The following is a 12,486-nucleotide window of genomic DNA, read 5'->3' as shown; positions in this document are numbered from 1 at the left end:
TGTTCTTTTCTCTCTTTGGGCTCTCCCCCTACCCATCCTATCTTCTGCACATAAACCAACATTCTACGAGCTACCATCAGTTTTGAGGAAGGGTCACTTGACTGAAATGTCAAGCCTGGTTTCTCTCCACAAATGCTTCCAGATCTACTGAGCTTTTCCAGCAATTTCCTTTTTTGTGTTTGATTTACAGCATCTGTAGTTTTATTGGTTTTTATTTAGGTTTAAATTAATAATCTTGTGGTAAAAGACCTTACAGGGAAAAATGATCATAAAGTGAAAGGGTCATATTGATGATTTTAAATTCAAGCCAAGGAAACTATAGACATGACAGTTAAACAATGAACTTTTTAAAGCAAGGCTATGGTAAATGCTTAAAGAATTTTCAATTATACATTCCCATAAACCTACATATAAAGCAATCTAACCATGACTAACAAGAACAATAAAAAGAAAATTTCGGATGAAGAAAATTGGGAGTGCTTTAAAATGCAACACATTCACAAGAAATTGTGAAAGCAACAGAAAATAGAATGAGATCAACCAAGCCAGAGTTAAATAAAAGCTTGTCTGGGTATTTTAAAAAGCTAGATTAAAGTATACGTAGCTTCCTTAGAGGAAAGGACAGGAAAACCATAGAATCCCTACAGTGTGGAAACAGGCCATTCAGCCCAACTTGCCCACGCCGACCCTCTGAAGAGCACCCCTCCCAGAACCATCCCTCTACCCTATCCCTGCAACCCTGAATTTCCCATGGCTAACGCACCTAACCTAGACATCTCTGGATACTATGGGTAATTTAGCACGGCCAGTCCACCTAACCTGCACATTTTTGGACTATGGGAAGAAACCGGAGCACCAGTGGAAACCCATGCAGTTTTGGGGAGAACGTGCAAACTCCACACAGACAGGATGGAATTAAACGCAGGTCCCTGGCATTGAGAGGCAGCAGTGCTAACCACTGAGCCATGTTGCTTAAGGACATTACAATGGTGAGTACAAAACAAGAAAATATTTTAAGAGCATGAGACAGAGAGACAGAGACAGAAACAGAGAAAAAGAGAGACTTTAACAGTGGTTCTGCTGCATAACTATTGACCAAATTAAAAAATGTAGCTGCTAGACTAGGCCTGTGGTATATGAGGGAATTAACCAGGTAGTGGTGGTAGTGTTTTTTTTTTGTGGCGGGGATGGAGAAGGAAATAGGGGAGATGTTGGAAACATATATACTTGACCTCACCTTTACCAATTTGTCTGCCATAGATGTATTTGGTCATGACTGTAGCAGTTAGCATCACAGAGTGCTTATAGAGACAAAACTCACATCTTCACTTTGAGATTGCTCTGCACTGCATTATGTGGCAACATAACCAAGCTGAAAAGGAGAGAGTTTGAACAGATCTCGCAATTCAAGACTGAACATCTGAGATGCTGAGTCGTCAGCAGCAGCTGAACTATATTCAACAAACTGCAGCTGCATACCTCAGCACATTCCCCCATTCTTCCAACTTGCCATGAACCAAGGTTGATCCCCTTGCCTGATGGGAATGGCAAATGTCATAAGCAGTGCCATACCGAAAAATGTTTCAACTTGTCGAAGTATCACAAGGTTATTTACATGCCAAACGGAGAAGCATCATGTGACAGATGAAACTAAGCTATTGTACAATCAACAGGTCATATCAAAACTCTGGAGTCCTACCATATCCAGTACTGAATGGGGGTAGACAACTAAATAACAAGTAGCAGAAAGCGGTTCCATTAATACTGACTTCAATGACTGGAGACATATTAAGTACAAAAGATGGCAGCTGTGGTTGTTGGTGGTCAACCATCTCCAATCAAGGATGCAGTTTTCAAGACAGTCCATTTGTAGCTGCTGAATCAATTACCTTTCCTGCATTTTAAGGTCAGAAGCTGGGATTTTTTATTTTTTTTTAAATTGATGACTACACAATGTCCAGTACCATCCACAAATCCTCATGCAGTGGAGCAGTCTATGTCTAACTCCAGTAAGACTTGGACAACATCCAGGTTTTAGCTGACAAGTGAGAATGACACGCACGCCACAAGTGCCAGGCAATGACTAATTCCAACAAGAGAATCTAACTATTGCCCCTTGTCTTTCAATGGTGTTTACATCACTGAATCCTCCACAATCATCATCTGGGGTTATCCATTGGTCAGAAACTTCATAGGACTAATCACATAAATACTGTTAAAAGTAAGTCAGAGGCCGACTTACCACCCGAGCCTCAAAAGGCTGTCTACCTTGTACAAAGCACAAGTCACATTGCTTGGATGAGTAAGCTCCAACATCACCCAGGTCAAAGCAACCTGCTCAATTGGTACCCTCATAACCACCCTCAACACTGACACACAATGTAGTGTACAGTATCTATAAGCTGCACAGCAGCAACTCAAGCTCCTTAAACAGCACTTTCGAATCCACAATCACTACCAGCGGACAAGAACTGCAGATAAATGGGAACAGCAACAGATCAAAGCTCCTCACCATCCTAACTTGAAAATATATTGTTTTTCCTTCACTGTCACTAGGTCAGTCCTGGAATTCTCTGTTATGGCATCGTGGGGCCACATACATCAAATGGTCTGCAGCTATTCAAGGCAGCAGCCCACCAACTCAACAAGGCAATTTCCAGAATGATCGAGACAGTGACACTCGTATCCTATGATTTTTTTTAAAATGATCAAAAATGGCACTGAGGCAACTGTGCACAGATTGGCACCACTGCCCCTTCAATCCAAAATGGCATCAATTCATCATGTGGAAAAAAAGACAGGACATAAGAAGGTGTACACTTTAAAGCCAAGTTAGGGCATCTCATTTTCGTGCTGTATCTGTACATTTCAAAAGGGCAACAGACCACAATATGACCTGCAATTTTTTAACTATGAAAGAAATGTAGGATTTTAAAAAGTTTTGCTACCCTCAACCTCTTTCAGATAGATGTCTTTACATGAAGCTCATCAGGTGCTTGGTTCATAAATTGCCTCAGCTTCCACTATTTCATCAAAATACTCAGGTCATTGCCGCAATTCATATGCCAAAGCTTGGAGGACACTACTGGATCTTTGCTACTAAAGACGGCCATTTAATTGTGATATTCTCGTTACATTACTATTTGTTTATTCCCCTTTACACATGGTTAAATGCATTAATGCAAGGGTATTTGTAGGAGATATTCTGCCGCAAGCTTTATGAAAAAAAGGCATCTCACCGTTTGTCTCACCACTGAAATGCACTTAGCAGCTTGAAGTTGCTGCATTTGCACATTAGATGCAAACTAAGCTTGGCAGAGTCACATGCTGTCTATTCCAATCCATGTACGTTTTTAATAATGTGAAAAGTGCTAATTTATACCAGTCAACTTCATTGGCACTAAAGTTGTGGCACCTCATACCTTTGGTTTTAAGTGCTGATGATTTTTTCTTTAAATCAAGAAAATGTTATTGCTATTTTCATTTTATTTTTCTCCATCTAGATTTGTTTTATATACCGATTTGAAATTTAATTCATCCCCAATATACAGTTTCTTCTCAATGCTTGCACTGATAACTGTACAATCTTTCAAATGGATGAAAGAGATAAATAGACAAACACTCTGCTCAAATGCTTACAAATGCCCAGTTTTTTGAACTGGGAATCAGGCATTTACACAAGCTAGGCACACAAAACTAGTCAGATGTGCAGGGTCAAGACTGACTAATGACATTGATGCAATTACATGTCCAGCCTCAACAAATAATTTCACATTAGTCTTTCTGCCTGCGGTCCCCCCCTTGACCTTTCAACTCAAAACATAACCATTATCTGTTTATATCAACAGATATATCTCACTTTCACGAACAGCAAAATGCACCACCATCACCACCACATTTGGAATTTAGACAATATGCACATATCACACTCTATTTTCCCATTCCTGGACCAGATGCATATTAAACAATCCAAATAACATCTTTATATTTCATCCCCCTGCCCCAAATATTGCCATACATCAAGTCTGAGTAAAGATAACTCCAGGTTTGACACAAAATGAGAGAGTATTTATCATCTCCAAAATTGAGGAAGCAGCAATGTTACTTATACCATCTACCTAACGTATACCATAACTCAGTTATCCAAATCCAACAAATACTTCAGGGCAGAATTATTTAGTTGGAGCTCAACAACATAAGCCAAGATGGTCTGAATCAAGTTACCTATAACTCTTAAAAGGTAGAATAAGTCAATTTAACTTTCACAGAGAAACTAAAGGAAGACAACTCAAAATAACAGTTTGCTGTTATTGTTCTATGTTCTATGCTGCATGAACCACAAACTGTTTTGTTTAATCAAGGATGCAGTTTCAAAGTCTACATTACCATCGTGAGCCCATTCTCAGTTCAGCAGTGACAAGGTGGTCAAATGGATGCAATCCACAGTTATCCATATACCTTACTGTGACAGTTAACTGCTGGCAATAGACTACCCTCAAAGCATCTTCTGTTGCTCTAGGCTTCTTAATTCTGTTTGCAGAACAAAAATTATCCTAGCTGTGCAGTGGATGGGATGTACATGGGTTTCAGCAAGGCTTTTGACAAGGTTCCCCATAGTAGGCTCATTCAGAAAGTAAGGAGGTACAGGATACAGGGAAATCTGGCTGTCTGGATACAGAATTGACTGGTCCACAGAAAACAGAGGGTGGTGGTTGATGAAGAGTATTCAGCCTGGAGCTCGGTGACCAGTGGTGTTCCGCAGGGATCTGTTCTGGCACCTCTGCTCTTTGTGATTTTTATAGATGACTTGGATGAGCAAGTGGAATGGTGGGTTAGTTAGTTTGCCAATGACAAGAAGGTTGGTGGAGTTGTGGATAGTGTGAAGGGCTGTTGTATGTTGCAAGGGGACATTGACAGGATGCAGAACTGGACTGAAAAGTGTCAGATGGAGTTCAACCTGGAAAAGTGGGAAGTCATTCACTTTGGAAGGTCGAATTTGAATGCAGAACACAGGGTTAAAGGCAGGATTTGTGGAGGAACAGAAAGATCTTGGAGTCCATGTCCATAGATCCCTCAAAGTTGCCACTCAGGTTGATAAGGTTGTTAAGGCGTATGGTGTGTTGGCTTTTATTAGCAGGAGGATTGAGTTTAAGAGTCGCAAGGTTATGCTGCAGCTCTATAGAGACCTGATTAGACCACACTTGGAATATAGTGTTCTGTTCTGGTTGCCTCATTATAGGAAGGATGTGGAAGCTTTAGAAAGGGTACAGAGGAGATTTACCAGGATGCTGCCTGGACTGGAGGGCATGTCTTATGAAGCAAGGTTGGGGGAGCTCGAGCTTTTCTCATTCAAGAGAAGAAGGATGAGAGGTGATTTGATAGAGGTGTTCAAGATGATGAGAGGTATAGATAGAATGGATAGCCAGAGACTTATTCCCATGGTGGAAATGGTTATCATGAGGAGGCATAATTTTAAGGTAATTGGAGGAAGGTTTACAGATGTCAGAAGTAGGTTTTTTTTACACAGAGAGAGGTGGGTGGGTGGAATGCACTGCCAGCAGTGGTAGTAGAGTCAGATGCATCAGGGACATTTAAGCAAGTCTTGGATAGACATATGAAAGATAATGAAGGCTCTGTCGGTTAGTCTGATCTCAAAGTAGAATTAAGAGGCTTGCTGCCACAATATCAAGGGCCCAGGGGCCAAAGGGGCTGTACTGTTCTGATTCTGTTTTGAAACAAGTCTAAACCATCACAATCATCATTCTTGGATCTTCTAACTGAGCACTGTGCCTCACATCTGCATTCCATTCTTTGCGTTCTGGAAACTTTCAGTATCCCTTGCAGTCAACAGATCTGCGCTCATCAATTGTTCTCATGCACCAGTACTCAGATCTGTGTAACATAGAGACAATCATATCTCAAAAAGGGTTTTCTGCACAAACTGCATTCCTGAAATAAAAATCTTACTTCCAGTTATTTGTTCTTGGCCAACACACTTCAACTTTCTATCCACAGTAAATTCATATTGTGTTCCAGCATCTGTAGTACTTCTGCCTAGTTTGCACCCATGTGAAACAGAAGGATCATTAACTGCATTATAAGGGTGTAACCAGTATTATACTTTAATAAAGTACTTCGATGGCTATGAAAATTGCTCTATATTTGTAATGGAGCTCACCACAAAAATACCAGTTTGCAATTTCAGAATCTGGTCATTGTGTCATGTTGGGTTATCTTTTCTACACTGTGATGTGGAGGTGCTGGCGCTGGACTGGGGTGGACAAAGTTAAAAGTCACACAACACCAGGTGTACTTCCAAATAAACCCGCGATACCCTGATGTTGTGATTTTCACGTTTTTCCACACTAGTCACTCCAAAAGCTCCTAAAAACTTTGCCCTCTGCAAAACAAACTGTAACTATTGAAAGTATAGGTTTAAGAAACAATTTTGAACAGGTACAAAAGATAATTTGTCCTTTATTTTAAAGGCTCGAGCGTGCAGTCAATATATTTTTTCCATAGACTTATGACACAAAACTTGATCAGGACTGTACAGGACTGTAACGTATCCCAATTTCTCAAAATAGAGAAACCAGTTTCATTTACAACTCATCCCTATTCTTATGTAATTGAGAAAAGCAAGAAAACTGGAAGAGGAGATGCATACAAACATCTAGAAATTCAAATCTAAACATACACTAAGTCATCTCTTGGAAGTCACCTGGTTCATGCACCTGGTTTATTTTTCAAAACACATTGAATTCTGAAGCCATATTTTTCTTGTACTGTATTGACAGTTAAAGGGGTAAATTAGTCCAAATGCTTACACTTGAAATCTATAAATTCAAACTGCTCTGGAGTAGAAAAGAATGCTTATGAGAAAGGCAAACAGTATTTGTCTTTGTTCCAACGGTGTTACCTTGAACCAAAAAGCCCAAATTAAAAAGTCAGGCTGCACAAGTGAGCGCAAGGTTCTAGTTTCTTACTGCTAAGTACTTGTGATGAACAAATAAAGAAGAGATAGGCAATATAAAATTAAAGGGGGTGATGAGTAACTGTGAAGCAAGACAAATTGAGAGGCTGAATCAGGAAAAACAACCAGTTTTGGGGAAGGAATACACCAGCAGATACAACCAGCAATACAGTGGACCAGAAAAGCAGTGGAGGCAAATTCCATTCATGCATTCAAGAGGGTATTGGATGATTCTTTGGATAGAAATGATGTACGGAGATATGGGGGAAAAAGCAGGAGATTTTGGAACACTCATTCCTCCATGGACTGCTGGCTCTCCTCAGCAACATGATACTACCATAGGAGATTTTTTTTTCCCCTCGCTTCACTGTCCACTTCTGTCTCCAATAAAGGCAAGATCGGATCAATCAACAATCTTCCTGTGGATAATCAACATTAATGCAATCTGCGCTGAAAATGTGTTGCTGGAAAAGCGCAGGTCAGGCAGCATCCAAGGAACGTTTCGGGCATAAGCCCTTCTTCAGGAATTAATGCAATCAGTGCAATATCACATTTGTTGTCCACCCTTGGTGAAAACAAGGTTAGTTTTCACCAAAGATGCAAACTTTCTGGATTAATTAACTCAATTTTACCATTTGCTACAGCAGGAGTCAAGTTCGAATGGCATGCTTGTCCCAAAAATAAACCATACATCATTCCTTATTTTGTGCAATTTGTAACTTAACAGCACCTCTGCAGTATTACTCACACGTGCACAGCTATTAGAATTCAAGACTAAGTATATTATATCTATACAAAATTATATGACGTTAAAAAACCCTTATATATTTTCATGTTTTGTAAAACCTTTATTTCATTTTTGCCAGCTACTTGTGCCAGCTTTTACAATATAAATTACTGCCCACATTGAGATAATGGAAATGGCCCTGGTCAATATCGAACTATATGGATATGCTCACCAATTCAAAACAACAGTAAACTTGTAAAAATTATTCATTTGAAATACCATAGATGTTTCCGGAGAACTATTCTAGCATAATGGCATGCAATATTTTGAACCTGTGCACATAAATCCTTCCCCTCATTTTGTATTCCAAGCCCTAATGATTTCTGGCTGCTGACAATGTTCAGACAAGATTAGATTCCCTACAGTGCGGAAACAGGCCCTTCGGCCCAACAAGTCCACACCTACCCTCCAAGCAGTAACCCACCCAGACCCATTTCCCTCTTACTAATGCCCCTAGCACTATGGGCAACTTACCATGGCCAATTCACCTGACGTGCATATCTTTGGACTGTGGGAGGAAACTCACGCAAACGCGGGGGGAATGTGCAAACTCCACACAGACAGTCACCCAAGGCTGAGAATCGAACCTGGGACCCTGGTGCTGTGAGGCAGCAGTGCTATCCACTGAGCCACCGTGCCATCCCCAACTAAGGCAACTTCACATGAAAGAAATAGAAATTAAAATTCAGCTTTGAGTAAAATGCTACAGAGGATAAGGGAGAATTCTCAAAATCTTAAATCAGAACTCGTTCACATAGAATTATTACTTCACCAAAACGGAGGCTCTCTGCATATCAAAGCAGCACGCTGAAGAAACCTTTCTTTGAAACTCACTGTGCCATGATTAGTAATAAATTTATGAAATGTCTGAGCGCACCCGAATCTCAGTTTTGAATTCCACCATGCCAATGAAGGGCTTCAACTATCCTTGGATGCACTGGCACCAACCCCTCACCGCCCACATCTGCCCCCGGCACTAACCCCGCTCCTCCTCCCCAGCATAAAGCCTGTCACTGCCCACACTTACTTCCAGTACCAACCTGTCACTGTTCACACCTGGCCCCAGTCCAATATGTGCAGCCCCACTGACACCAACCATCACATTCCCACATTTGAAGGCTGTAATTCTCAAAATACACCAAGTGTGTGCCCATTTCAAATTGTAGTGGTTTTAAATTTCATATTGTTTGCACCTATTACTTTCCCTCAGTGCTGACACAAAATACACTAAATTTTTCTTCAGACTCCAAACTGAGCAACATCCTACAAATAATGTGAACAAAGTAATTACGCTTACGTAATGCCCTCAGTGGGTATAAATCCCAATTGTTTATCCATCCTCGTAATACTAAAGATGCTTAAAATGTTGAACTTTTTACAAAGACTATGAAAATACCCATAAGATTTAAAATAGTTACTGAACTAAGTACATATTAATCAAAAAGGCAAAATGTCTTACCAACTTTCTGAAACGTATGTACTGTCTACAACAGACATTGAAAAACTTAGTCACTTTTTTTATTCATTTTAAAACTGCTCAATGAGCACATCACATTCTTCTCCAGATGAAAAATAAAGGTTGAGAGAAACCAATTAGAGTTTCATGGCTGAGAAACAGGAGGTAGACGATTATGACGACTAGATACAACAGGATTATGACGACACAAAAAGTGGCCATTCAGTCCATTATACTTGCATTACTGAGATTGCAGTATTCACTCAATTGCCTTAATGGCCTAACCAGATGAACTGTTTAAACACAAGGCACAAAAATGAAATTTATCAGATCACTGACAGTGCATCAGGCTTGGTTCTCCATCAGCCAGGATCTAGAGTTAGGGAGTCATTTAAAAAAAGAATGTGTGTGCAGCTTGAATTCATCACATCCAAAAGGATTTCCTTTAACAAACTTAACATCTTTATTTTCTTTAGACCAACAGCAGCCTGTATACAGTACAAAAACGCAATACAATCAATTCCAGTGAAGCACAGCCACATACCTGGTCCAAGTGTAATTTTGATCCAAGCACAATTCTAAACGCATTACATCACTTTCCATCTCCCAAATAAACAGAATACCAATCCCAAGCATAATTTTTAAATGCATCACCCTGCTCCAAGCATAATATTTCCTCAATTATATCCATTTTCAGTGCTCAGCACACTGTATACTGTCAATCCATTTCCAATTTTCACCTAAACAACAACACGTTAGTAATTCAATGAAAACCACATTAGCACCTTCTTGAATAAAGTTCTTTTGTCACTTAAGTGTAAATGTGCAATGTTCAGATTAGTATTAAATGCACAATGATCGAATGAATGGTCTGTGGCAAAAATACTACAAATGGATCATGCAGTCTATAGAAATCTTGCTACAGTAAATTTTTGGCAACCTAGTGTTATAGTGACTATCTGCATAATTTTTAAAGTGACACTGAACATAGGTCATAAACTGAAGATTTTCACAACTAGAATTTACTTAAGTAAGCAGCATCAGAAAATAATGGACACATTTACTACCAAACCCAATGTGCTATACCAGTTTATATTAAGCAAGCCAAAGCAGTACTTTAGGAATAGACATAAGGAAAGCAAAATAAAATGGGATGAGGATATCCAAGAACAAGTATCAGTCCAATCATTTCACAAGTAAAAGTGCAACACTAAATAAGGTGCCCAATTACAAAAGAGATCAAGTAATTAAAAACAGTGTATGGAAAAAGAAGAGTCAATAAAAACATAATCACACAGACGTGGACTACAATCAAAAACCCTGTTCTGACTTCATCATTGGAGTAAAGTGAAGATGCTCAGAAGTGTGCTGATTTGGGAAAATAACTAAACAGTTTGCACAGAAGGTTATACCATCTGAGATTACAATTTGACAGCATGCACTTTATAATCCAAGTGGAGCTTGTATGATACATTGTACATCCAACAGAGGTTGGAAGAATCACACAACCCTCTTCACTTTATCTTCAAAAACAGACTCTTCCTAATGGATCTCCTTTGCAGGAAGACTCAATGAGACCTGCTTCACATGAAGCAGTGCATGGAACTTAAGCTATTCACAGTTCCTTTTTCCCCAGTTCCTGGGCTACTATTAGAGATTGCATAAATAACCAACTCCACACAAGTACACAATGGTCATCAAGCTGTAATATTAGGAAGATCAGCAGAGGCAAAGTGAAAAGGGGTGACGAATGATTAGCAATTATTTGCACTCAAAATTCTTGAGTTCTCCAAAAGTAGCAGAGTAGCCTGGATCAAAAGACTGGAACTAATGAGAAAGCGAAATGGATAAATGATAAATAAAGGAGTCTTTTACTGCACAGGATACAAACAGATTAAATCACGGAAGGGCAGGATAGGAAATGAGCCCCACTGACCTGTCAATACAAATAAATTACAGCTCTAGCTTTATTTAAAGGTTTGACATAGACCCTGTCTAGGGAGGTTTGTTTCCTGTAAGCTTCTTTGAGATACATAACCTGTACTGTACTACAAATAATAAAAGTACAGAGGGTTTTTTTATACTGATCTATGCACACAAGACATCTGAACATTCATAAAAGTGAAACCTTTTGTAAAAAGTATTTGTTTCTAAAAAAAAGTTGCCGATGCCAATGGCATTGACTGCTCAGATAAAAGCCAGAGCTTCCCCTTTCTGCATTATATACAGGAAGCAGAGCTCTGAAACTCCCTGAAGTAGTGTACAGCTGCCTCATCAAAAAATAAAATTAAATACAAGCTTTTGATATTTTGAAAATCATATTAACTGCTACATTTTAAAGCATCACTCAAATTGAATAATCCAATATGAAGTTTCACTCTTTGCACAAACATTCCCAACACTTTGTATCATACTTTTAGAAAGTATGAAGTACAAAAACCGATCTTGACTTTGAATCCCCAAATACTTTAGTGTACTATTAGACACATTAGCTTTCCAAGGAGATTTAGATCACAATTCTATAGGCTGCCACTTCATACCTAATCTGTGTTCAAGCCTCACTGCACCAATCCTGCATACCACGGCAGCTGAAATACACCTTGAACTTATCACATCCAGTCATTTTACAGTCAATGACTGTTTAAGCATCTCAGAAAGCTAGTGAGTGTCAAGGGTTTTTTTTTTATTAAAAAGGTACCAAATGCCAGAGTTATGATAACCCAGCTGTATTTAAACTAACGTATAAAAATCCCATTTTATTAATTCCTTATTGTATGGTTGACATGCCATGACATGGAAGCATGTTGTGTTGGACTATCAATCGGGAATAAAGGAACAGTATACAGAATACTGGGAGATGCCTTTTATTTTAGGCAATGTAATGTAATGTAAGGCAAATGTAATGTAATGTAAGGCAAATGTACATTTCTTTGTAATACAATTACAAACAACATAGCACCAACAGAGAATCACGAGTTAACAAAGAAATCGGATTTTTCCCTTTCTGTCATGCATGTCCAAGGACACTGGTCAGCAGCACTCATTTTCACTCTGAGTCAGACAAAGGATCTGCATCCGATTCAGTTGAATCAGATTCAGTTTTGGATTCTTCCCCTCTTCTCCATTCTTTGAGAAGAAGCCTCCATTGTTCAGCTTGTAGCCATGCAGCATAGGCTGCATCTAAATAATCCTGCCTGTCTTCAGGTTTTTCCAGGCAAAGCCTGAGCAACTGATCCAGTTGGTCTGACGTAAGCCGATTCCTTCAGGAGA

General features: G+C 39.3%; 1 protein-coding gene across 8 annotated transcripts in view; it reads right to left on the bottom strand.

The window, feature by feature from the left end:
* The window catches only part of nckipsd (NCK interacting protein with SH3 domain), a 253,601-nt gene that overhangs the window by 191,317 nt on the left and 49,798 nt on the right, over window positions 1-12,486 (bottom strand). For 4 of the 8 annotated variants that reach the window (XM_087994558.1, XM_087994555.1, XM_087994553.1 and 1 more), the window contains one exon: window positions 9,656-12,476. The exons of the other annotated variants lie outside the window; for them this stretch is intronic. In XM_087994558.1, coding sequence (XP_087850684.1) covers window positions 12,263-12,476 — 214 coding nt within the window. In that variant the 3' untranslated portion in view covers window positions 9,656-12,262. Of the gene's footprint in view, window positions 1-9,655; window positions 12,477-12,486 lie in introns of those variants that run through there. 8 annotated transcript variants of the gene reach the window in all.

The sequence above is a fragment of the Chiloscyllium plagiosum genome, unplaced genomic scaffold, assembly GCF_037043375.1.
Source record: "Chiloscyllium plagiosum isolate Xiang-an unplaced genomic scaffold, Cpla_swu_hap1 HiC_scaffold_14, whole genome shotgun sequence".
NCBI classification, from domain to species: Eukaryota; Metazoa; Chordata; class Chondrichthyes; order Orectolobiformes; family Hemiscylliidae; genus Chiloscyllium; species Chiloscyllium plagiosum.
This window is presented reverse-complemented; position numbering and strand designations above follow the sequence as displayed.